At 38.2% G+C, this 26,396-nt stretch overlaps 1 protein-coding gene across 3 annotated transcripts in view; it reads left to right on the top strand.

The window, feature by feature from the left end:
• The window catches only part of REPS2 (RALBP1 associated Eps domain containing 2), a 100,639-nt gene that overhangs the window by 32,061 nt on the left and 42,182 nt on the right, over positions 1-26,396 (top strand). For all 3 annotated transcript variants that reach the window (XM_042459032.1, XM_042459031.1, XM_042459033.1), the window contains exons 4-12: positions 661-787; positions 5,221-5,318; positions 7,949-8,087; positions 10,985-11,048; positions 14,306-14,448; positions 15,660-15,751; positions 18,187-18,258; positions 21,262-21,331; positions 23,601-23,675. In XM_042459032.1, the coding sequence (XP_042314966.1) occupies positions 661-787; positions 5,221-5,318; positions 7,949-8,087; positions 10,985-11,048; positions 14,306-14,448; positions 15,660-15,751; positions 18,187-18,258; positions 21,262-21,331; positions 23,601-23,675 (880 nt within the window). The remainder of the gene's footprint in view (positions 1-660; positions 788-5,220; positions 5,319-7,948; positions 8,088-10,984; positions 11,049-14,305; positions 14,449-15,659; positions 15,752-18,186; positions 18,259-21,261; positions 21,332-23,600; positions 23,676-26,396) is intronic.

Genomic DNA, 26,396 nt, shown 5'->3' with positions numbered 1-26,396 from the left:
ATCCCCTGCAGACTGCAGAGGCTGCCAAAATGCAAAATAAGGGGATGAGAGAACCAAACTGGAGGTGGCAAAAAGTCTACTAGCTTTCTGAAAAATTGGTAATTTTTAGAAATGTTAAACAGTACTGGGGACCAGGGGCTTGGGCTAAGGACCTGTTTAAAAGTTACCTTGCAACTCCAGAAGGATTTCAGAAAAAGCATTCATGCCCTCCCCACCACAAAAGGCTAGAAAAAAAAGGCACTCCAGGGAATGGTGTGTGTGTATATGTGAGGACCTTAAAGACAGATGGGCAACATGTGGCCTCAGGCTTCACTTTGCCCTTCCCTGGCTTTCATTGTCTCCTGTTTGGCAACTAAAACATGCCAGCAGTTAGCAAATATCGTTACATACTAAATGTTGTTTTGTGTCCATTTTCACATACAGTCAGATACTGTCATACAGTTGTAAACCAAATATCAGATGTTGAAATCCTTTATCCATGTCAAATATTGTTATGGAACATTGAATGTTGAGCAAAATTCAGTATCATAATGATTTGTTTGTTTACATGGACAAATTTGTTTTGGATTTATTTTTTCCAATTCAATTTAAATCACAATGACTCTGGACCCACTAGGATTCTGTAGCCCTGTTGCATTCTTTGTTTCTTTTATCTTCAAGCAAGAAGCAAAATCTCCCCCTATGTCTCCCATTGGCTCACCCCCTGCTTCTCCATCCAGCTACCAAAGGATTCCCTTGAGTTATGGCTATGGTATATTGAGAAGCGGACTTGAGCAGCAGCATGGAGGTAGGAGTAATTCTGTTTTACAGTAATCTAATCACAATTAAGGAATCAGGCTATTCTCTGGCTAACTGCATCCTCTTTTAAAGGAAATGTCTCAGATGTTGTGCTTTCTTCTAATATGATCTTGGCTTTCTTTTTCCTGAGAATTACTTTAAATTACTTAATGTGCTAGTAGCACTAGCACATTAAGTTTTGCACTCAAATTCCCATAATGATTATTTTGCACCATGCTATTATAATCACATTTTTTTTTAAAAAAAAAAATCTTTATCCACACTAGCGACCACTTATTAACCTATGTCACAGCCCATCTGTTTAAATGAACTTATGCCAAAAGAGCTAAACAGCTTCTTTTGGATAGCATGAGATTTCTCCCCTCTTTTTCTTGCCATGGGGTGTGATGCAGAACATACACAGATTAGGATTCCCTTTTTCAAAATACTTGGAACCAGAAATATTTTGGATCTTAGAATACCTTATTTGCATGTATTTGCATGTTCATAATGAGATACCTTAGAGATGGGATCCAAGTCTAAACAAAAATTTATAGTTTTTTGTGGGTTTTTTTGGGCTATGTGGCCATGTTCTAGAAGAGTTTATTCTTGATGTTTCGCCAGCATCTGTGGCTAGCATCTTCAGAGAACAACAATTTATTTATGTTTCATATACAACTTATACACATAGCCTGAAGGTAATGTTATCCAATATTTTTAATAATTTTGTGTATGAAATAAAGTTTGTGTACACTGAACCATCAGGAAGCAAAGGTGTCACTATCTCAGCCACCCATGAAAAAGTTTTGGTTTCGGGAGTATTTCGGATTTCTGAATTCTGGATCAGGGAGAGACTACCTGTACTTAATTAGAATTTATTAAAATAAAAAGTTGTACATATAGCTAGACTTTGTTTTCATTTTCATTGTTGCATTTAAAAAGCATCCAATAACTACAGCAGTAAACAGAACACCAACCACAGGAAGCTAACTTCCTGTTTTAGACACTGAGCATGGAATTAAAACTTGATAGACAAACAAATCATGCGGTTTTAAAGACAACAACAACCCTCTTGTTCAAGGAAATTACTAAGGATTTCCTAAATTATGACTCACCTCCTAGAATATGGGAAGTTATGGTAGTACTGAAGTATGGTTCCTGCTTTAGTGCTTGTGTCATCTAATCCCATCATCAAATCTCCTGTCTTGCTTTGAGAATTTAAAGGACATACATTTTGAGTTTCCCAAATCTCTCAACTGGCGTGGCCATTGGCCATGTTTGCTGTGGATTCTGGGAGTTGCAAATGCAACTTTTCCAAATTATACTTGTAGTCACAGCTTACGCTCTGTTTACATAGTTTAGTGTAATTTTTTTTAACCCTGGTCATCTTCCGAAGATTATCTTGTAGCAGCATTGTTAACACAAGTCTCCTTAGCCCTCCTCCCACCCCCGCTTTCATTTTGTGCACAGAATGTGCTCACATTTTCTTCTGAATAAAGCAAGATATTTTGATAAACGTTCAGCTAAAAACTACATAACTACTCTTGCACTGAACAGGTGGAAGGCCCATGCCAGTAGAACACATAAATTCTTAAAATAATTTCAGGCTCCAAAAAGTCACTTGGATTTATAGTGTTTCCATTAAAAAACATACTGTAATGCAACTGCATCTTTTGTAATTATCCCCCTCCTCCGGCTCCCTCGGAATATATCTGAAGGCATATTGCTTGGCCAAATTTAATACTGATGGGATAAATTTGATCAATTTAATTTGAAGCATAAATTTTGTAACTTAAGGTGCATCACCACTGTGGAAATAATGCAGTTTGACACCACTTTAAGTGCTGTTGCTCAATCCTATGGAATCTTGGGATTTGTAGTTCTACAAGGTCTTTAGTCTTTTCTGCCAAAGAGTACTGGTGCATCACAAAACTTCAAATCCCAGGATTCTGTAGGATGGTGCAGTTTAAGTGGTGTACAAGCTGCTTTATTTCTACTGTGCAGCTGCACCATTAGCATGAAATGTTTAAATGTGACAAAAAGCCAGTTTGGTGAATTTATAATGAACTAACTTGAGGTAAACTACTTTTATAAAAATCTAAATTTTGTTGGTTGGTTGGTTTTTAAAAAATATTTTAAAATTCACAAGTCGTAATTGTGCTAGTGGAATAGTCTTGTTGAATATTGGCCTAAATCTCCAGTTTAATGGATTATAGATGGCAAGGCTAAGAAATATTGTACCAGAGACCTTGGAGGACTAATGCGTATCAGAATGGACAGTTTTAGGGCAGGCAGACTTCTTAGAGTTCTCTTAAAAGGTCACTGCAGCACCTAAAAATAATTTCATTTTATGACAGCCCTATTATAATCTAAAAATAAAAAGGAAGAATGCTTCATAATAATACTGGAAACACATGCTTCCTGTTCTGTGTGGCACACATATAACTGTTTAGACTTGGATAAAACACTTTTAATTCTCTTAGTTGCTGTTTTTTGTGTGTGAGTGTGTGGTTGTGTGTGTATTATGGCCTAACATTATGGTTGTATTTAAAAATGTGAACATTTGTGCTTAATTTCCCCCCCTCTGCTGTACATTGCCCTTGAAGATCTTTGAATCCTCTGGTGTGCTGTTTGACTTTACATAAATAAATAAAAGTTGCTGGAAAAAATTAAAAGCTTAGAAGATGTGTTACTCATCACATGTGGCAGCTGTTGACACTTTTACTGTAATTCTCCAGGGCATGCTGGACAATTGAAGTGCTACAGAAACCTACAAATCTAGTTTGACTAGAAATAGATAAGAATATATAGCCAGCACGATGCAATGTTTTGAGCGTTGGATTACAACTGAAGAGTAGAGACCTAATCTCTACTTTCTGTGCAAGTAGAAGTTCCCAGATTCAATTTCTGACATCTCCGTGGAAGATTCCTGGAATGGAGGGTCACTCTGAGTTAGTGTAGACAGTACTGTAAAATGGACCAATTCTGCTTTGAACCTGCTTCCATGACCCAGTTCTAGGGCTATTAACCCGACCTACCCATTAACCAAGCTTGCCCTGAAGACTGTGTTTTGAGACAAGTTGTCATAATACAAATAAGCAACCACTGCCCATTGTATCATGATAGTAATGCTAATGTTAATAGCCATGCATAAGGGTTGATTTTCAGCAGCGGGTTGCAGCTGTGAAGAGAAGGGTTGATCATTTATTTTGGAGAAAAATCTCAATGGGAATTGGACAATATGCAGTGACCTTGGATGTGGCCTTGACTTCTGCACAGTCAGATTTTTAAATATAATTTCATTCTTTGTACAAAAGTTTCCAGTTTCAGCAGTGTCTGTCTCATGAGATTAAAATTAAATTTAAATTTAATTAAAAATTAAAAATCTCATTAGGAATAAAATAAGAACTATTTTGTGAGTATCTGTAAAAGTTTAAAAAATTGAAATAGCATTTCCCACTTGTGGCAAAAACATGCTTGCTAAAATGTTACAGTTTCAAGAATCCTGTTACTTTTGGCTCAAGCTACCTTTGAACCACCTCCCCCATTTCTTCCTGGCAGGTCTGTCTCTATCTTCTTGTCTCACCTATTAAAGTGGTCGTCTTCTTCTATATAGTCAATAATGTCCTTGCTGCCATCACTGCCCATTTTTGATGTCCTATTTCCTCCACATACCTTCTGTCTTCCACTTAGAAGCTCTCTGTGTTGCTGACACCTCTTATTTTCCAAGCTCATTGCTGTACATTCTGTCTGTCTTTTCCTTCTTCTCTGCATGTCTCTTTGTCTTCCTCTACACCTCTTCCTATCAGTCTTTCTCTTATTTAATAATCTCATCATCTTTGATCACCACAACCACACTGTCACATCAATCCTGTTACCTCTCATCATCTTTTCATATACTTCCTCTGTCTCTCACATGCGCACAGGACTTTTCATCCCACACATTACACTGTAATGCAAGTCAGCTCACCATAAGACTTCCACTTCCTCCTTTGTTTCTGAGGAGGTATGCTATTTAAATGACACACATATCTTAAGAGACCAGAAGCTGTGCCAAATCTGTGCTCCAGTCCTTAGTTTAAATGCATCATTTAAACAGCATACCTCCAAAGTGACCTGAAGCAGCTTTATTTTGTCCTGTCTGTTCAGGCCATTAAAGAAAAAAAATGGGGTTTATCACCTTATAGTCTTTAGTGATACATATTCAAAAATTAACTTGTTCCGTAGGAGATAGATATTTGGCCATCTTGTAGAATCAATTTTTAGCATGACAAGGAATTAGTCAATCAATCTGCCTCTGGAGAGAAAATGGTATTTGATGAAGGAAAGAACTTGACTATTTTTTCTTTTTTGTTTAATATGATTCTGTTTATCTATGCCATTACCTGGATTTTGCACTACCTTAGCAAATGTTTGTATTTATTTCTTTGTAATCTTGCATAGGTTCCTATGAAGCCAGAATTCTTACTCACCAGCAAGATGGACCAACATCAGGAAGCTATGGATCAAAATCACTACCGACACATTCCTCTCTCGTTCGGGTAAAAAACTGTATTCCCTGATACCTACTGTAACTCATCTGATCTTCAATCTCTTGCCTGTATAGATAGAAGAGGCTGAAACCAGGAGAACCACAGCTATTCAGATGTCAATAGTTCTGGACTAAATGGATTAATAGTTCATCTTAGTACTAGTGAACTTCCTGTAGGTCTATAAGAGATGTAGACATGATTGAAAGACTCTTATATTGCCAAAATAATTATTAATTTCATCTTCAGAAAACAGACTTATTTACCAGGAGAAGATAAACTATACAGTTAACCTTTGGATGTAATGACTAGCTTCTATGTGTGATTTTCTTCCATGGGAAGATAATACCTTGAGAACTAGAATATATTTGGGAGCTAGGGGGACAAAGTTGAGGAATCCCACAGTGGAATTCAAGGAGGTTGTTCAGAGGAATATCAGCCTTCTTGGCTATCTTGCTTTTGTTTGTTGTGGGGGGTTTGAATGTACCAGAAAGCAATTTGAAAAACAACATGTACCAGTAAGATATAAGAAGGCAGATAGTTGAACTGTTTGAGCATAAGGGGGGGCGCTGCACAGTGGTGTCTCAAAGGTCTCCTAGATCCCTTCTTCCTCCATTCTTCTTTTCTGCTAATCAAAGTATAGGTTGAGTCTCCCTTATTCAGAATTCTAAAATCTCAATATTCCAAAAAGCAAAACTTTTTGCATGGATGGCTGAGATAAAGACACTTTGCTTTCTGATGATTCAGTAAACACAAACTTTATTTCACACACAAATATTATTTAAAATACTGTATAAAATTACTTTCAGGCTATGTGTATAAAGTGTATGTGAAACATAAATGTATTGTGTGTTTAGACTTGGATCCCATCTCCAACATATCTCATTATGTATGTATGTGCCAGTACAGATATTCCAAAATAAATAAATATAAACTTAAATCCAAGATTCAAAACACCTCTGTTTCCAGGCATTCAGATAAAGGAGTCTCAACCTGTACAATATGAGAAGTTGCATAAACTGTCCTTTTATTGACTGATGGAATTGGAGTTTAATGTGAAATCTGTTAGCAGATTGTGTTGCAGGGGCTGCCTGGGTGACCTTAATCAATGATATATGTGTGTATACTTTTACTGTGTATCTTGACCTATCTTTTCGACAATGAGCTCCACCAGTCAAATGATGTATTGCACTTACTCTTGAGACCTGAACCTCCCAGGTTCTGTAGTCTTAAGCCATCATCGAATGGTCCATGGTTTGTTTAGCAGTTCCTGCTGCCAGTAGCAGTGATTGGGCATTGTGCTCCAGCGCAATGTGAGTGGCGTTCTGGAAGAACGCATACTCATTGTGACATTCAAGCCAGGCCAGTAACTTAATGACTTCCATTTTCATTTTAAGGACCTGCAATTCTTGTATTTGTTTGTTTGTTTATGTCATTGAAAGAACTTTAAATTTTGAGAGTTTGAATTTCAGAGTTTGTTCCCCAAAATATGCAGTTGTGAGTTCATTAACAACTTCTTCTTCTTCTTCTTCTTCACCACCACCACCACCACCACCACCACCACCACCACCACCACAGCATTTATACCCCACCCTCCCAGAGTAGCTTACAGTTATTATTATTTTTAATTAGATGTTTCCCTGCCCTCAGGCTTACAATCTAAAAAGACACGAGACAAAAGGAGAAGGGAATGGTGGTGGGGAAGGGGATCAGGTCCATCAGTTCTTCTCTCCCTCTGAGGCCTGGACCATGGCAGATGGACTGGAGGGAGGGCTCTTCTTAATCTAGCCCAGGCCCGATGGAGCTGGGCCTGCATCTCTTCCTCAATGGCCGGTTCGCACAATGTGTCAATATTTGCATTTCCTGCCTTTAAAGAGTAAAACACAATAAACTGGAGACACAATCTGAACAGCATTTTGTTTCCTATAAAATAGAGTACAGTGTCTGTTCCGGACCCCTATGCGTAAGGCAAGTTCCGCTTATGTTCAAGCTGCATGCAAAATAATGGGGCTTGTGCATGCCATGGTGTGCACCACAGACACATGCACCATTTCCTTTATGTTGTGTGGCTTTCAGCACCCGCGTATGATGCAGGCACACTGTAATGTGAAGTTGAAGGCTTTTACAGCTGTCATCCATAATTTTTTGTTGGTTTTTTGGGCTATGTGACCATGTTCTGAAAGAGTTTATTCTTGACATTTCGCTAGCACCTGTGGCTGGCATCTTCTCTGAACTTGGCCCCATAGCCTGAAAAACCCACAGGAAAACCAATAACAGTAAATTCTAATAAATTAGATTACAAAATAGAGTCATTTCATTTTCTGGAGGTTCGTCATGCTCAGAACTATACTGGTAAAGGTGAGATTTCTAAAACACTTTTTTTGAAATTGGTTAAATATCTGTGGCACACATCCCCCCCCCCCAATACTTGGCTTCACATGTATTTAGTTTCATGTAGTTCTGTGAATAAAGCCATTTATTGCAAGTCCAACAGTACTATTATTAACTTCAGTCTCTCCCCATCCATTTCTTTTAAAAAAAGAACTACAGAGTCAGAACAGAGTAAGACGAATGCTTTGAAACTTCAGTAATTCAGCCTTTTCTGTACCTTTCCAAATGATACTTTGCCCTTCCGTTTGAAGTCTCTTTCAGTAGAGAGAGAACCACAGGACAGCAGTAGTAATTACCCAGATGACCCCTGGAGGATAACTGAGGAACAACGAGAATATTACATCAACCAGTTCAAGTCCCTACAACCTGATCTAAACTCTTTCATTTCAGGTAATTTTATGATATTCGCAGTGAGGGAGGCTAGACTGAAAAGCTTGGAGGTTTAAAATTCATATTGGCAAAATGTAGGCCTCTTGCCTGGAGATTATGTGCATGTTGGGATGTACATTAATATGTGACACATTAAAAAAAAAAACACGCACACACACACAAATGGCAACTATGTTGATTTCTGTTTTAAATAAAACATATTGGACATGCTCCAGATAAAGTTTAAATGCCTTGCATCCCACTCAGTTCAATGTGAATGATGTATCCTAGACTTTTCATACAAAGTCTAGGATACGTATTATATTAACCAAACATTTTATGTTTACATGTAGCATGCTTTTCTGTTTTAAATGAATTAAAATTTCTTGGAGTGGAATCTAGTAGACATGTAAATCCTTGAATATTTTGTCCCCATGAGGACAAATGACAGTAGTTTTCTTTCAGTTGAGGTAGAAATAAATATTTATCTGAAGCCTTCTCCCTGTTTTCACATGTCCCAAAGCATTGTGGAAGAATTACTCTACAGAGAAGAACACATGCTTTTGCACACACGCACACACAGACACCTGTTATTCTTCCTGACAGTGTTTGCTAGCTGTTGGGAAACCCATTTTTCAACATGAGAGAAATAATTATGAATATTCTTTTCACACCTGCCTTCTAGTGGAATGGAGATGGAGGCAGTTACCTGCCACCCCCACAGCTATATGTAAGCACTCAATATTTTTTCTAGACTGTTGTAGCAGATTGAGTGGGTGAATTGTATTGCGAAAATAAAACTCTTTCATCACAGAACTGTGCCTCCACTTGTACAAGATTAGGTTTCACCCTAAATGATTACTTGTGTATTAATTCTGCCTGATAAATATACTTATGGAATGAAAAACACTCAATTGGCCATTTATGTACTGCAGTAAACTTGCATTTCCTTTAAAAGATTGCCTCATTAGAGGAAAACAGTAATTAAGTGGCCAGACATCTCAAGGTCATCTCAGATGTTGCCTCTTCATTACTGTAGACATTTTTCTTGTTTTTCTTGGCAACAAGCAGCAAGATGTTGTTCCAAGGAAGAGCAGACAATGGTGGCTCTCATGTAGTTTCTGTCAAAGAGGATAAGAGGGCAGTTCAGAAGTCACATTTTCACTTCAAGAAGCAATGAACTCAATTGATCTTTACTTCCCACATTCTTTATAGTTGTAAAGCCTTAGTCTCACTTTATAGTTTATTTCCTAGTTTGTTAAACAAGTTTGTTATGATATCTGAACCAAGATGTTTTTTAATCTTGTCTTAGAGGGAGTGCTCAAACTATAGTTTTCCAGCTTAGATGCCATGGCAAATCAGAAAATAGTCTAGATGTGAAGCACAGAAGGGGAGGACTTGTTCCCTAGTGAATGTGATATCTCTGCCAGGCCAGAGTGGTCTTCAGTCTTCCAGACCTATCTACTGTCTACAGCATTTAGGCCTTTGTCGTATAAAGTAATAAGCATTTTGCTCCAGTTTTATCCATGTCCTTAATGTATTCCTTCACCTTTAGGGGTGGATAACTGTGGAAGACTAGAAGGCCAATTAACCCTCAAGGAGAGCTGTATTTGCTCTTGTAAGAAAAACATAATTTTGTCCCCAAACTCTCTTTGGGGGGCATATTTTGGGGGGCTTCTTTGACCCCCTTAGAGGACACTGTGGGACACTTTGAGGCAAAAAAAAAAGTTTTGTAAAACTTTGCAAAATTTTGTTTTGACTCCAGGGGGCTCCAAATATACGAAAATGCCCCCTACACCCTTAGATATCATTTTGGGCATTTTGGAGTGAATTGTTTTGACCCTTGAGGCCACAGAAACTGCCCTTGGAGCTGCATGCCTTTGGTCACCCCTGGACTAAATTGTTCCACTAATGTCTGCAAAACTCTTAATATGATTTCTAGCCATGCAAATATGTTCCTAATTGTCAGGATCCTACCAAAATGGGCAAAAAATGTAAAATGTAAATATATGGTAGCAGATGAAGTGAAATCTCACTTTTTGAGGATTGCATGCAAAGAGTACAACAAAACTGGAAACAAAGGGTGCAGGGCTTGCATGCTTCCAGAACAAGTGATTAGGCCGGTCTTGGTAAAGAATTGCAAGCATCTTCATGCTTGAATGCCATTTAGGTAACAGCCCTGATTGAAATGTGGTCTCCCTTAGACATATTTTTGGGTAAAGGTAATAAGGCTGTTTTGAGACTATAGGTCAATGAAGATACAATATTAAGTGAAGACATGTTTCTAACATGTTTTGTTGATGTTTTAAGTCTGTGTCCTATTCCACATATACCTGAAATTATGGTGTTGCTTACCTAAGAATTAAAGCAGTTTAACCCATCTCTAGCTGTCATGACTTTATCCTAAAGAATTGTGGGATTTGTAGTTTGGTGAGGTATTCAGTCTGGTCTGTCAGAGAGCTCTGCTGTCTCACAAACTACAAACCCTAGAATATTTTTAGGAAAGAGTTATGGCCATTAAAGTGATGTCAAGCTGCTTTAATTCTGCAGTGTGGATACATCCCAATATCTGATAGGATTTGATGCCTTCAAGATATTTAGGCAGCTACAACTCCATTGACATGAACTTCAGCTCCGAATCAGTTCACATAGTAACCAAATATTGGAACAGAATATTTCCAACCAAAAGGTCCAATCCAGAGGAAATAATAAGCAGTCTGGACAATATTTATACTCTGATCATTTCTTTCTTCCCTTTCATTTATTTTTCAACCCATGGACAGTCAGGAGCATTGCTCCAGACAATCTAATATAAATTTAACAAATTTGTTAACATTTGCTTAATTTGTTTGCTCATTGTTCAAAATAATAGAACTTGTTTATTATTTCAATGTTTGATCAGTCATCATTGTTGACAGGTTCTGTGGCTAAGAACTTCTTCACAAAATCTAAGCTACCTATCCCTGAGCTTTCACACATATGGTAAGTATTCAGAATTGTGTGTGTGTGGGGGGGGTATGCACAGATGTATTACAGTGGCTGAAAAGTTCTTCATACTTTTCAAAAACTCTCTCTAAAGAAATCACAGTAATTGCCCTCATCAAAAACACTTTGAGGTCCAAGCACAGCAGGGTGTATGTTGATCTTTCTTTTGTGCTTGTTATCTTTGTAGAGATACTGTCCCTTCTCAGCAGGACTAGAGAGATTTGAATAGCAGCGTATACTGGAAGTGTTCTGGAGAATATTGTAAAGAATGTACATAATTAGCACAACAATCCAACAGATACTTTTGTGAAGTGGATTCAGATAAACATACATTTGGAATGGTTACGATAACATCACAAGCTTCAGTTCTAACTGTGCATATCAAATGAGACCTAATTAGTACTCAACTTCTTAAATAAGTTCAGCTGCATAATTCATCAATACTTTACTAATGAGACCTGACCCTGATGTTTTAAAAGAAAATATTCCGCTAACACTGCAGATGGCCCTGTGTGAGTTAACTTTTATTTGAATCCTATTATGTCGGAACTTCTAAGGCGAATCATTACCCAATTATATCAGAACCAACATTAAAACCTTTTAAAAGAATGAAGAGTCTAGGAGCACCTTATGTGTGTGTGTACCTTCAAGTAATCTGTTGACTTATAGCAACCAACCCCATGAATTTCATAGGGTTTCTTAGGGAAGAAATAGTCAGAGGTTGTTTTGCCAGTTCCCTCCTCTGAAATATAGCCTACTGCATCTGATATTTGTTGGCAGTTTCCTACGCAAGTACTAACTAGGGCTGATCCTGCTTAGTTTAGTTTTCCAGGGTTCTTGCTTCTCAGCCTTTTGGCTAGGATCAAGTAAAGTGTGTAGTATAGCAAATTGTATTTGGCACTAAGAAACTTACTCAGGCCTGTTACAGACTGCCAAAATAAAGCTGCTTCGGGTCTCTTTGGTGGAGGTATGCTGTTTAAATGATGCATGGGTCCTAAGAGTCCGGAGGTCACACCAAAGCCACACTCCATTCCTAAGCACTGGAGTGCAGCTTTGGTGCAGCTTCCGGATTCTTAAGATGCATGCATCATTTAAACAGCATACCTCCAAAGAGACCCGAAGCAGCTTTATTGTGGTAGTCTGTAACAGGCCTCAGTTTCCAAAAAGTTCAAAACCTCTTATCACACCTCAGTACTTCCCCCCTTCTCTTTTCTGCTCCTTTTTTTTCTCTTACTGGTCTTTTTCTTCTACATCATTCTGCTCATTCAGTACTCATTCAGCTTGTACCAGCTTCTCATGAGTTAGAAACTGAAACCGCAGTGTCTTCTCCCTGCCCTTCATGCTTTATGTTTTCCCCCCTATGTTTTCTCTTTTTTCACTGCCTTTAAGAATTCTTTTTCCTTCTTGCTGGTCTTTCTGTCCCAACCCTAAAGCTAGTTCAGCCATCTCCTCTTGTAATTTTCCCTTACCATGCTCTAGGAGTTGCTTTCCTTCTTTCTTACATTGCCATATTCTAGTTATTTAAATCCCTGAAAGGGAGACTTCCAGACTAACTCCATATTCCACCCCACTCTTTTGTCTGTCTGTTTTCCTCTACACTCCCCCCCTCTCTCTCACACACTATATTTTCCCTCTTCCCACTTCCAGATGCAGGCAAAAATGTATTTAAGAAATTAAAAAACAAAACAATTTTATAAAATTAATTTTAAAATATTTTTAAAAAACAACAACAAGACAATTGACTAAGGAAGAGAAAACAGGTAGCAAAAGGTAACATTAAGAGCCCATCTACCATTTACCACTAAGGGGCTGTCATGTTAACCTTTTAAATAGATATGTCAGCAAAGAGCAAATGGGTCTTTCTGCAGTTTAAATGTCTTAGGTCTCCAAATATGATATCGATCACAGCTGTGGCTTCATTGATTAGCCAAACACTATGAAAGACAGTACCAGTTTCATATTTGGGGTAGCCATGTTGCTCAAGCAGCAAAATGCAACAAAACCCAAAATCCACAAAACAGTGATACCTTTATTGGACCATCTAAAAGACACAAAAGCATGATGCAAGCTTTCAGAGTTTTATTGGCTTCTTCATCAGGCAAAGATGTTAAAAATCATCCAGGAGAAGAAGAGTGATGATGCTAGAGTCACAGGCATACGTTTTGTGTCAGATGTTACTTCTCTTGTCAATTAAGATGGTCTAGACTGGGATCTCAGTGCAGGCAGAGATCACTCCCCTTCTTGACCTTTTGGGGACTGGGGACAAAGGGCAATAAAAGACAAGTAATAAAATTTCAGATCTGTTAGTAGCAGCAAAGTAACTTCCATCGAGATCCAGCTGTCTTTATCCTGTGTGAGGCCGACTGCCCCTTTCTTAGGCAGAGAACATTGAATTTCTCAGGAACTCTCTGTCTTACATGGTGATGGGGGACACAGGTGCTGTATAGATAAAACTTGTGAATTGTAGCAGGTTTGTTTCTTCTGAGACAATTGAGAAGAACAACAACTGCATTTTTTGCATGTACTGTACTACAAAGCCTTACTTTCATTTTAAACCAAAGCTGGAAATGGAAGCTAAATAACGCTGTAAATGGCACAAAATGGCATGGCTAAATTTCAAGTAAAACCAACCAATTGCACTATATGGCCACTTCGTTTCTTTCTTGTTGATTTTTGTCTTCTTCAATTCCACCCACCCCCTTGCTCATTGAGACTTCTAGTCTCCTTTTCTGCATATCAGGCAGTAGGAATTTTCATTCTTTCTGTAAATATTGTAAGAGTGTGTGGAATAGGCTTCCTTTAGTATCCAATGTCAAGTTTCAAGTGTTTAGGTTTTACAGTCTTGGAGCTACAGCACACACACACACATACACAAACACAGAGGTATATACAGAAGGTACGCTTTTATGGTTTGCTTTACTTTATCAGGTCTCATAGTTGTCTTAGCTGACAGATATTTTATGCATTTGCTTAAGTGGGAAGAGGATAGGGGAGAATTTTACACAAATTTTGATCATCATGGTTATTAACAAATAGTTGCAGGCTTTTACATTATAACATAGGTAAGGCAGTGAACAAAATAATGTTGTAAAGCCTTCGTTATCATATTTTTAAAAGTACTGTATTCAAGAAATAAAAAAAAAATCCACTCCTGGAAAATAGCTTTCCTACTATTTAGATGTAATGTATGTAAACAATGCATTTTGCTTCAACAATAGTCTGAGAAAGGTCATTAACAACTATATTATTTGCAGGGAACTTAGTGATGTAGACCGTGATGGTGCATTGACATTAGCAGAGTTCTGTGCTGCCTTTCACCTCATTGTTGCACGGAAGAATGGCTATCTTTTGCCAGACACCTTGCCAGAGACTCTGCTCCCTGACTATCTTCAACCAGGTGAAGCTTTCATTTTTGTGCTGAAGAACTGCTTCAGTTGATTAAAGCAGCCTTTTAAGCAAAGTCTATTTTTTGCTGAAGTTCTGAGAAAGGAGCTCTGAAATTATAGGGGTTTTAGCTGTGTCTAAATGACATGATTGCTACAACTAGCTTAGCAGAAAAACAGAAGCACAAAAGCTATAACAGTTTCGTTGACTGAAAAATAAAATGGACTTAAAGTATATTATCTGCTTTGGCAGAGATTCAAGACAATTTTCCACATTTTTATCACAGATGGAGCAGGTTCTTCTCCCTCCAAGGACACCAGAGAAACATAATAACAAAGGATTATATAGTGTGTTCAGTGCTCCCAAATTAGAACTAACTGCTTAGGGTGCATCTACACTGTAGAAATAATGCAGTTTGACACCACTGTAACTGCCATGGCTCCATTCTTCAGATTCCTGGGATTTGTAGTTTTGTGAGGCACCAGCTTTCTTTGACAGAGAAGGCAAAAGATCTTGTAAAAGTACAAACTCATGAGATGGAGCTACAGCAACTAAAATGATGTCAAACCATTATTTCTACAGTGTAGATGCACTCTCTGACTCTCTATACAGTCTCCACTCAGTTCACCTTTGTGATGTAGCTTATGTTTTCTATTGTTATTTTAAAGAACTACTGAAATGCATATGTGAAGTGACCACAAAGTAGCATGTATACAGTCCCAGTCCTAGAATCTGAGATACAGTATATGAACACAAACACACGCACAAATACACACACAACTACAAAGTAGTTTCATCACAACACATATTAAGGCAAGAAACATTGCTGATCTCATGGAGGGGAAGTAGGCAGGACTGGAAGCCAATTTTTACCCCCACCCCACCCCACCCCACCCCACCCCGATAGGTTGTACTACCACATTTTCAGCTGATAATGCAACCTGGCAGTGATCTAGTTTGCACCTCTTGGGTTTTTTGGGCTTTTTAATGTCTGTTTATGCAGTTTGGGATGGGTGGCAGTTGGCATTTGGGGGGAAAATTTGGAGGTCTTTTGAGCCAATTTTAGAATATTTTTTCATCTGAAAAATATAAAAAATCAAAACACTTTGTGAGGGATCAGTGCTTTTGTGGGACTCAGATGTGAGGTTGAGACTGCATTATTTATTCTGGATATCCATGATGAATACAAACACTGATGTCTTTCTCTCCTTTTTTTCCTTCTAGCATCCCTCAAGTCTAAAAGTGATCATGTGTTGAATTCTTATTCAGAATCTTTGTCAATAAGTCAACAAACAAGGGATTTCAGTAGGACTGAGGTAAAACAAAACAAAACAAAACCCAGCCCTCATGTCTTTAGATTACAGACATAAATTAATACTTTATTTACTCTTATCTTCACTGTGTTGATCAAAATATATCAGTCATGGCTTAATTTTGCAAGTGCAAGCAGGTCTTTCTATCCTAGTTGAGTCTAATTTAATAGTGAGGTAGAAGTAGTCAATCCTTCACAAGCAGAAAGGAGTATACACAAAGGAAGGAACACCAAAGCTAGTTTCTTAAGGGTGTCTTCTGACAGAATGTACAAGTTAGTATTATCTTCTCTAGTGGAGTTGCTCTGTTCCTGCAAGCAAGCTCTGTCTGGTAGGCGAACACAAAAAAGTGGTATTAGTCCAGTAGATTTGAGTTGATAGTGTGTGATGATAGGGTATGTTTCAGAGCCATACCTGAAAATTTGGAGAATGTTGTTTGATGCAGCTCTGGAAGCTTTATGGGAAGATGGAGATTTAGATTTGTTAATGGGCCAGGCTTGTGTCCCACCAATGGCACTGCCTTTCCACATGTTCCTGTGAGGCAAAAGACTGCCAGTGGCAGCAGTGCTGCTGGTAGGGTCTCCCTTGTCAGACAAACATTTGTTGAGGAGGCACATTAAATGTGCCAAACAGTACTGGGCAGCCCTAGCAGTGCAGGACAACACTGATGGAGAATCTCTCAGAAGCAACAGCAGTGGCACCATAGCTAACACTGTGCAGAAGGAGGCACAGTAAACTGCTTTTGAATGTCTTTTACCACACAAACCCTATGATAAAGAACAGGGATAATCTGGTTAATGGGATGCAACTGGCAGAATCCTTACGTGTGAGTGATCATGTTCTCCAGGAGTTTGTTTTACAGTGAAAAGGGGAAGCCAACCATACTCAAACATGCATTCTAGACTTTAGGAAAGCTGAAATGCTGGGTGTGATCCCATGGTCAGGAATACTAAGAGAATGGAGTTCAGGACAGATGGGAGTTTCTCAGAAGGGAAATATTGAAGGCACAATTTCAAGCAGTTCCAATGAGGAGGAAAAGTGGGAGGTGTCTCAAGAAACCAGGATGGATGACTAAAAAACTATCAGCTGAGCTACATTTTAAATGGGGCATGTATAAGAAATGGAAAAAGGGGGAAACCACCAAAGAGAAATTCAAACAAATATGTAGCATGTGTACAGGTAAAAGCTAAAGCACAGAATGAGTTCAGGTTTGCTGGAGAAGTTATGAACAATAAAAAGGGCTTTTTTGGTTATGTCCATAGCAAAGGGGAGAAGAAGGAAATGTTAAGGCCATTGCATTGAGTAGATGGCTTAATGCTAATGGGGCAGAGAAAAGGCAGAACTACTCAACATCTTCTTTGCCTCAGTCTTCACATAAAAGAAGTAGGGGAAATACACAGAATAAGTAAAGTCTTGTACTACCTGGTTAATCTAAATGAATTAAAATCTCCAGGACCAGATGAACTGCATACAAGAGTATTAAAAGAACTGGCAGAAGTAACCTAAGAGCCATTGGCAATAATCTTTGAACATTCCTGGAGAACAGGAGAGTCCCAGCAGACCGGAAGAGGGCAAATATTGCCCCCATCTTCAAAAATGGAAAAAAAAGAGGATCCAAACAATTACTGCTCAGTTAGCCTGACATCAATACAAGGAAAGATTCTAGAGCTGATAATTAAATAGAGTCTGTAGGTGTTTAGAAAGGAATGCCATAATTGCAAAAAGTCAACATGGGTTTCTCCAAAACAAGTCATAGCCAACTCTGATTCTATGAGACAATCCAAATATAAAACGAGATAATCCCAGAAGATGGCACTCCTGTGTTGGGAGACACCCAGCGAACTACTGGAATACAGCCAAAGACAACAAAAGTGAAAGAAAACAAATGTAATTGGAAGTTTACAGTTGAACATTAAGCACATAGAATATAATGACTACAGATAATTTACATAATAATGAAGATATTGAAACAGTTCAAGATTTTCTATACCTGAGCTGGGCTGGTGATCTTGAGGTCTCTCATTCATAGGATTTCCATATGACAAAGTTGTCTAGATGACAGTTAATAACAACAGGTTTGCATTCTTAAGACAACCTATAGCCTGACAAGGCTTTAATTTTTCTCTTTTTAAAAGAAATGCTTTGTCATTCTACCCATGAATACATAAAATCTGAGTTTTGGTATATCTTGTTTTAGTGATAAAACCTTTAGTCAAAACTGACTAACTTATATTCAGATAAATTCTTGGATATCTAAATATGGAATAGCCTCCAGCTTTTGAACTGTGAGTGTAAATAAATACTGCCGTTTTTCTCACCAAAGCTATTGATCTATATGTATTAATATTTTTCCTTCTCTCTCTCTCTCTCTCTGTCTGTCACTTTCTCTCTCTTTCTGTGTCTTCCCTCCCTCTCCCCCCCTCTGTTTTTTTAACATTCAGCTTGAAACTGTCAGTGAGGATCCAAACAATTCAGAACCATTGATTCATTTTGAAACAGCATCTCTTGAACCAGTTAGTGACAACTTTTTTTAAAAAAATTGCATTATCCAATCTGTGAAACTTTACTTGTACATTCTTTTATGTTTTTCTTGAAATTGTTTGTCTCTGTGTTTATTACAAAATTAATATTATGAGGCATAGTAAAAATAAGGGAGTTAGTTTCATTGTTTCATTCCTTTGTAAACACATTACTGGAACAATATCCAGCTAAAATGTTGAGCAACTGACCAGCAATAAATTATCATCATCATCATCATCATCATCATCATCATCATCATCATCATCACCTCCCTTGCCCAGTTTGGCACTCACGGAGGCTAGCAAGAGTGAAAACAGAGTTAAATATTCACACTTTTCAAAAATTAAAAAGCAATTATGTGTATGAAAACATTTAAGCAATGGAGAAAATTCATACTAAAATAATAACATCTACTAGTAGAAGTACACCTGTTACTATTCTTATTCTGACTTTCTCCCCATTTGCGACTCAAGTGGCTTACAACAATTAAGACAAACTTAGGCCCTTTACAAATGGGCATAAAGTACGGACTGGGTCCGTATTAGGGTTAGAAAGGGGCGTCACTTCTGGACGCCCCTAACCCTAATAAGGACCGAGTCCGTACAAAATGGCGGCCCCCGTTCCACTCGGGGGCCGCCATCTTTATGTAGCAGACGTGCTGTGTCCACACGGCACACGGCGCATATGATGCTGCGAGTGCGCCATTGGCACCTCATGCTGTCACATCCACGCTGCGGAAATAAGCACCATTTTGGGGCTGCTTTTTGCTCTGCGAGGGAGCCGCACGGTTTGGCTGCTGCGGCTCCATCGCGGAGGAACCAGCAGTGGCGCTAGACTGCCCCTTCTGGGCGGTCTGTAACATGCCTTAGTTAAAAATGTACAGCATACAAAATAACACTAAAAACCATTAAACCATCAAAAAATTAAAGTCAGTTGAAAACAGACTGTGCAACTTGCTCACACAGGTGGTCTGGTTGGATACCACCCACCACTGTCTTCCTGCTAGCAGGTGAAGGCTTTTGGCTTTTAAAATGATGTGGCAGACAAGGTTTGTAATGGTGCAGGGTGATGGTGCTGTTATTTCTGTTCTATTATGTTTTGTATGTATTTTAAAAAACTGCTCTTAACCTGCATTTTTAACTAATGTTATTTAAATATAAATTTAATGTAATTGTGCATTAACCTTTTTATTGAAAGCTTTTTAGTTGTACCCTTGGTATCCACTGGGGTTTGATTCCAGGTCTGCTTGTTGATAACAAAATTCGTGGATACTCAAGTCCCATTATGTACAAAAAAAATTTCCCTTATATAAAATGGCAAAATCTAAATTTGCTTTTCGGAATTTACACATTTTAAATAGATATATTTTGAAGCCGTGGATGCTTGAAGCCATGGATAAAGAATCTGTGGGTATGAAAGGCCAACTGGTTTTAGAAGGTTGTAAGCCATCTTGGATCCCATGCTGGGAGAAAGGCAGAATAATAAATAAATGCTATCCAGCGATTAAAAGTCCTGTAGATTATACAAGGCTTGTTTGCCTTAAAAAAAATGATTCCCAAAGGCCCATCAGAGTAAAAAAAAGTGTTCACCTTTCTGAAGAAAGATAGTAAGGAAGGTGTCAGTTTGGCCTCTCTTGGAAGAGAGTATACAAGTTACTCATTCTAAACGATTGTTGTAGAACACTGAACGCAGAGCTGATTCATATGGACTTGGAAATTGAGAGACATGTGAGATGATCATAATAGTCTGCAGTGTTTCCACATGAATGACTTTTGGGAAATTTGCATAGGTTTTAATTCTTCAGTAAGTAATACTGCCAGAAGTGACAATATTTTGTACTGTCAATGACCATCTTGCCAAAAGTGACACTATACTATGACTGATTTTGTTCTTGAAGGAAAAATGAGTAATTTTAGCAATTTTCATTCTTCTATGAGAAAATCTTTTCAAGCTATGTAGTTTTTGAACACTGTTAGCTGTTCAGGACTTTGTGCAAAATTAGCATTTGTTATTTTTTTCACGGCAAAAATGCTATTTTATTTGGGGGAATAATGTATGCAAATTTTGTGCAGTTTAAGTCCCAAGCTGTGACGATTCTTGTCACCCCAGGAGTCTCCTTGGGCTAGTCTACATGTAGGTGTACTATGTAAATTGGTGCATATTTTCATACATTGGCATCGACAGTTAATTATATTCACTTTCCTTCACAAATTGCATCTATTTGCATCTATTCACCCTCCCTGGGCCAAAAATCTGCAGACATCCAAACACATGCAAAGCAGATATATAGCCACACGTGAGATAATGCACATCTCTGTGGATTTCAGTTGATACTCTGGTAAAAAGTGTAAAGTCTTTTCCCAGCAAGTTTAAGTTTTTCAGAGGGGCCCCTACAAAAATCCTGAACACCTGCAAATCTTGTGTGGCCAGATCACATTCTGATCAACTGGAATAAGGGGTATTTTAAATGTGTACACTAGCCCCTTGTCAGAGTTTCCCAGTGTGCAAAATATTTTCCCCCAACTATTTTTTTTTAGTATTTCCAAACATTCTTTCAATTTCTTTCAAGTGCATATCTACAGCCCTATATAAATAAAGCATAATAATAATAATAATTTCTACACTATATTACATCACTCATACAGCCAGGAGTAAAGTTGACGAGAATTAATACTGCTATCCTGAACATGCTTATTAGAGAATGAGCCCCACTGAATCTTTTTCAGCCGCCATGTTTAAGATCACATGTCATGTTACATTGTAGAGTAATTCGAAAGCTTTGTTGCTTTCCTAATTTGGTCCATCACCTTCCCTATGTGACTTGGTTTAAGTGGAAACTCTTAATTCTTCCCTGATGGCATTCTCCTCTAAAGGTCTCTCCAGAAAACTGATTTTAGTTAGCTTGCTTGAGCTGCTTGACTTGTAGGTTATGTCTTTGTCTCCATCTCCCTCCCTTTGTTTCTAAATTTCACAACTACTACTTTTTTCTCTGCAAGGGAACAGCACTTGAAGAGATGCCTGATAAAGCTCCCTTGACACAGGACACAATTAAGGATGAGAAACAAGGTACAATAGAAAACTGCTCTCTTTTAATTAATTAGGTTTCAGGTGGTAATAGATATTTTATACAATTCCTATTAGCTAAGGAAAATCAATACCGTCTAAGTCAGTTATCCAGTAGCATCACTCTTGAATAGGAGAAAAAATGATGAAGGTTCTCAAACGATAGAGGTTGGGGAAGAAAAGAAATTGATGTGAATCACAAATATTCACTAGATGTATAAGTTAAATAGTTCAAACAGATCTTTCAATAAAACTGTTAACAGAAAAAGACATTACAAGTGCAACATTTCCTCTTATGTTAACACAAACATCTAGACAGGGTGGAGCTACATTATTCTAGTAAATTGCATGTGGCCTATATGTGGAACTTCTGATTAACTGATGTAGAAGGATTGTAGAGCTAGAGCTGGAGAATGATGCTTGCTCTTTTCCTCTGTAAGTGTCCTACACTAGTTACTCCCCCCAGCCCAGCTTCTTCCAAGCTCAGAGCCTAATGGCCAGGCTGCTAACATGGCAGAATAGGTACTTGCTCTTTCCTGCAAACACATTCACTGCATTAATTGCATATATAAATTTGAAAGCTTGAGTTATAAATGTCTTCATAAAACCTAGTGTTGCAAAGAATAATGTGGTTTACAACACTCTGTTTACTTTATGGTGTGTAGTTCACCCCTTCACATAGTTGAAGGATAAGAATCTGGAGCCTAAATGTATTGAGAAATTCAGTAAGTGTTGCCTTGTTTTATAGAACTTCCATTCATGCCTCCTGCACAACTAGAACACATCACAACTAGAACACATCAATAATTAAGTCACATATTATAGTTATTGAGGCGGGTTACATACCGCCATTTGGGATGTTCTCAGGACGTCCCAGTTTAAAAAAGGGGGGCATCTCTTCTAGATGCCCCTACTCCTGTTACGGACTCTGTCTGTAACAAATGGCAGCAGCCGTTCCACACGGCCGTCGCCATCTTGACGTAACGGATGCTCTGTGTCCGCACGTCGCACCCCATAAATGACGCTGCGAGTGCGCGACTAGCGCCTTACGGCGTCTTCCGCGGAGCAAGAAGCAGCACGATTTTCGTGCTCCTTGGCAGCGTCTGGGAACCGCGCCGTTTGGCTGCTGCGGTTCCCAGACGCTGCAACCGGCGGCGGCGCGAGACAGCCCCTTCTGGGCCGTCTGTAACGTGCCTTAGACTTGTATTATTTCTATTTCAGTTGTTCTTTTGATCTTATATGAACTATCATGAGAACCTTTTCTGAAGGCCAGTATAAAAATACTCTCATAATAACTTCATATTGGCAAAGGTGCTGAATCTGTGGGGAAACATCTAAGTCTGTGCTCTCAATCCGTCAAGAACTGTATAAGGAAGAGAAGCTTCCATGTAGAAATCTTTCTCTACCCTTTCTTCTGTATATTTTCAGATACTGCTGTTCATACTTACCTAGTAATTGTATGTGTGTATATGTACCTTCAGGTTACCTGTTGACGCATGGTGACTCCATTAATAGGCTCAAAGGTGGTTTTGCCAGTTTGTTCCTCTGAAATTTAACCTACAGCACCTGATATTTGTTGATGGTCTCTCAGCCAAGTAGTAACCAGGGGTGACCTTGCTTAGCTTCCACGATCAGACAGGATCTGGTGCCTGTAGGGTAATTAGGCCAACTACAGAATACAAAAATAGGTGCTCTAGCGCACACACGCACACGCACACACACACACACTTTTAAAATTTAGTATTTCTGGTTTAGAAGGTTACAGCTTCCCTGACTCTTATCTTCAGATACATGTGAAAGAACCACACTTCCAGTTCATGGGAGGAAGACACATGCAGATATTCGTATTGTGTCAATTTGATGGTAGGAGAAAGGGAATAAAGATTTGTCCTTCTCCCTCCATACATACAGAACTACACTCTTTTGTGGGGAAGTCTGTCCTGTCCTCCCTGGGTATGTCTGCCTTCTCGTTCTTCTGTCCACAGCATAATGACAAGCAGAAGTCTCTGTGGGAGTAACACATTTTAAAGAGAAGTGCAGGAAAGTCTAGTTTTTGAGTGAAGCAGAACTCTTGGGACAAATTATTCCTTTCACTAGTGTCAAGAAAACAGTACATTTCTCTTGTAAAGCATAAACTTATAAGAGCTCATAGAGTGTTAATGGGAATTAAAAGTAGTATTTCATAAGATGTTTAACTAGAGTCTTTTATAGACTTTTGTGTTAAACTGAATAAGTAATATAAAATGGTGTTCCACAACTTGTTTTTATTAAGGTCTGAAAATTAGTTCTTCTGCCCAAGCGGTACCAAAGGAGTTTAAAGTATCTCAACACTTGGCTTTCAAAACAGGTATGACAAAACATTCCTATATACAACCCAATTTAGATTCTCTAAGACTACTTCTTACTGATATTCGCTTTGGAGTAAAATATGTTAATTGTGACACTCTTCAGTAGCTCATCCATATATACTGAAATGTGATATATCAATTAGAAGAAAATCCCAGATGGATAGCTGTTGTTCTGATCTGTAGGCCACCCAGGGCAAAGTACTAAGCAAAGTCCATTAGAGATGAGAAAGGAGTCCAAGTTGTGCAGTGGTTTAATGCCGATACTGCAACAACAAGGTTGTGAATTCAATCCCAGGGCTCTAGGGTTGACTTAGCCTTGCATTCTTCTGTAGATCACTAAAGTGAATACCCAGCTTGTTGAGGGCAATTGACTTACACATTGTAAACTGCTTAGGGAATGCTTAAGTGCACTGATAAGCAGTATAAAAATGTACTTGCTATTGCTATATTGTTAGCCGATCCGGTTAGGTACAGAGGCTTACCAGCTAGTTACAGAGTCAGGCAGTCCAAGTCAGTAGGATATAGCAAGAAAGCCAAGACTTCAGTCCAAGGGAGTGACTGGTATCATGGTCAATTTATGATGCAAGGTCTAAAGTTTTTCAGAAACTCAAGCCAGGAATAAAGAGAGGAGAATGTTGTTTCCTCCGAAAGGTCTGTTGTCAGCAACATCCTGAGGACGTTGTTGGATTATTTATGGCCTGGAAGCTTCTCCCAGCTGTTGCCTGATTAATGAGCGTTTCCTTATGTAAACACTGAGTGTCTCAAACCCTCCTTCTCTTGTCTGCGTTTCATTATGGTTGGTGGTATGAGCCCATGTCTGTGTATTGTGACTGCTGGGAGTGTCACTGCCTTTCTTGATCAGTGGCATGCCCCTCAGTCCTTTGGTTTTCCTGTCTGTATCATATTTTCCAGAAGGTACATCCCCCTGTTGTTTTGTTTCATTGTCTGTGCCAGAATCTGAACCTAGGTCCTGGGAACAAGGCATGACAGTTGTTGCAAAAGAAAAAACGAGCCTTGTGATACCTTAAAGACTAATGTAATTATTGTGAAGTAAACCTTTATAGACTATGGTCCAGCGATGAAGTGGACTCTAGTTCCTAAAAATTTGTGCCATGATAAACTGGTTAGTTGGTAAGATTCCATGCGAGTCTTTCTTAGTTTTGTTAGGGGAAAAAGTAGAGATAGCTGAAGCAGGAAAAAAAATTATTTAAGAGTTAAACTACAAACACTAAAATAAATTATTATAAATTATTTCATATAGAACTTTTTTTTTTTAAAAAAAAGAATCTTTCCAAAATGTGATAATCCAAAATGAGACCTAACAAAATTAGGTCACTGAGTTGCTGCTGCTGAAGTTCTCTTTCCCACATAAGAGGATTGCCGTTAATGAATGAATAACATCCTGTCCTCCTTGTGCAAAAAGTCCTCTGAAGAGTTAGTACCTCATGATCTGCATTGATGAACAACTCAGTAATCTCTCCTTTACTTACTGAGTTTTTCTTTTTTCTTCTTTTTTTTGTTCTGTTTTTTCTGATATATATATATATATATATATATATATATATATATATATATATATGCGCGCACCATTTAAGATGGCAAGTGGAAGCTTGCCTGCTTGAATATTCCTATATCTAAAAATAACAGTGCTATGTCAAAATTGCTAGTGTATCAGGAAGAAATCCAGTCTCTCCTGTGCTAACATTTCATTTTCAAAATGGTGAAGCACTTGGATAATCAATAGATGATTAACTTTGAATATAGGTACATTACATTGTTATAGCAGATTTCATCTGAAATCCTATTAGTGATACACACACACCCCAGCATTAGGTTTACTTACACCAGTGTAAATCACATTTTTGATATTTTCATTAGACTAAAGGATATGTACACCTTCATAATTTACTGTATATACTTGACTATAAGTCGACTATAAGTTACATTTTGGGGCCAAGATTATGGATTTTGATATGACAAGGTTAAAACTAGGGGCATGTAACAAAGGTTCTAAAGGATGAAGCAAAGGAAAACAATGCTAAAGAACTTAAAAATTCCAGCAGGCATTATGTTTAGTTCACACTAAAGGCTGGCTGGATGAGAGAGTGGCAGGGGGGGTCAGTACTTCCAAGACAGATTACACTCTTGTCTTTCACCAGAAGATGGTTCCTTTCTTAAAACAAGAGTTAAAATATAGTACTTACATTGACTCAGGATTTTTGGGTCAATTTTTTTGACTAAAATTTCTAGACTTATACATGAGTATATCCAGTAGTATAATTAGCAGCTGTTTATTGCTTGATATAGCAGCAGATTTTTTGGGGGGGGATTCTTTTTATTTCGGGCCTCTTTTTACTCCATATTGGTCTTTTCATTTTGACTTTCCAAATGTAATTTGGTAATTCCTAAATCCCAATATAGTAAATTCCTTAGTGAGTCCTAAATCTAGATGTTAGTCTCAATTAGAGTAGACTCAACTGAATCAATGGAAATACAGTAGGTCAACACCTATGTAAATCAGTATTCTCTAATTCAGATTAACTATTGGATTTAAACCTAAATTAATAAATAGAATAATGTTCTCATTGTGATCCTTTTTTTGTATATTGGATTGGCCTACTCATGTGTTAGAAATGGCAGCTGTTCTTTGAGTGAGCTTGGAAAGTTTTTGAGATCTCATGCCCATTGTTTCTTTAGCAGCAAGACATGCTGGTTTGGTC

Source organism: Sceloporus undulatus, chromosome 3 (genome assembly GCF_019175285.1).
Source record: "Sceloporus undulatus isolate JIND9_A2432 ecotype Alabama chromosome 3, SceUnd_v1.1, whole genome shotgun sequence".
Taxonomy (NCBI): Eukaryota; Metazoa; Chordata; class Lepidosauria; order Squamata; family Phrynosomatidae; genus Sceloporus; species Sceloporus undulatus.
This window is presented reverse-complemented; position numbering and strand designations above follow the sequence as displayed.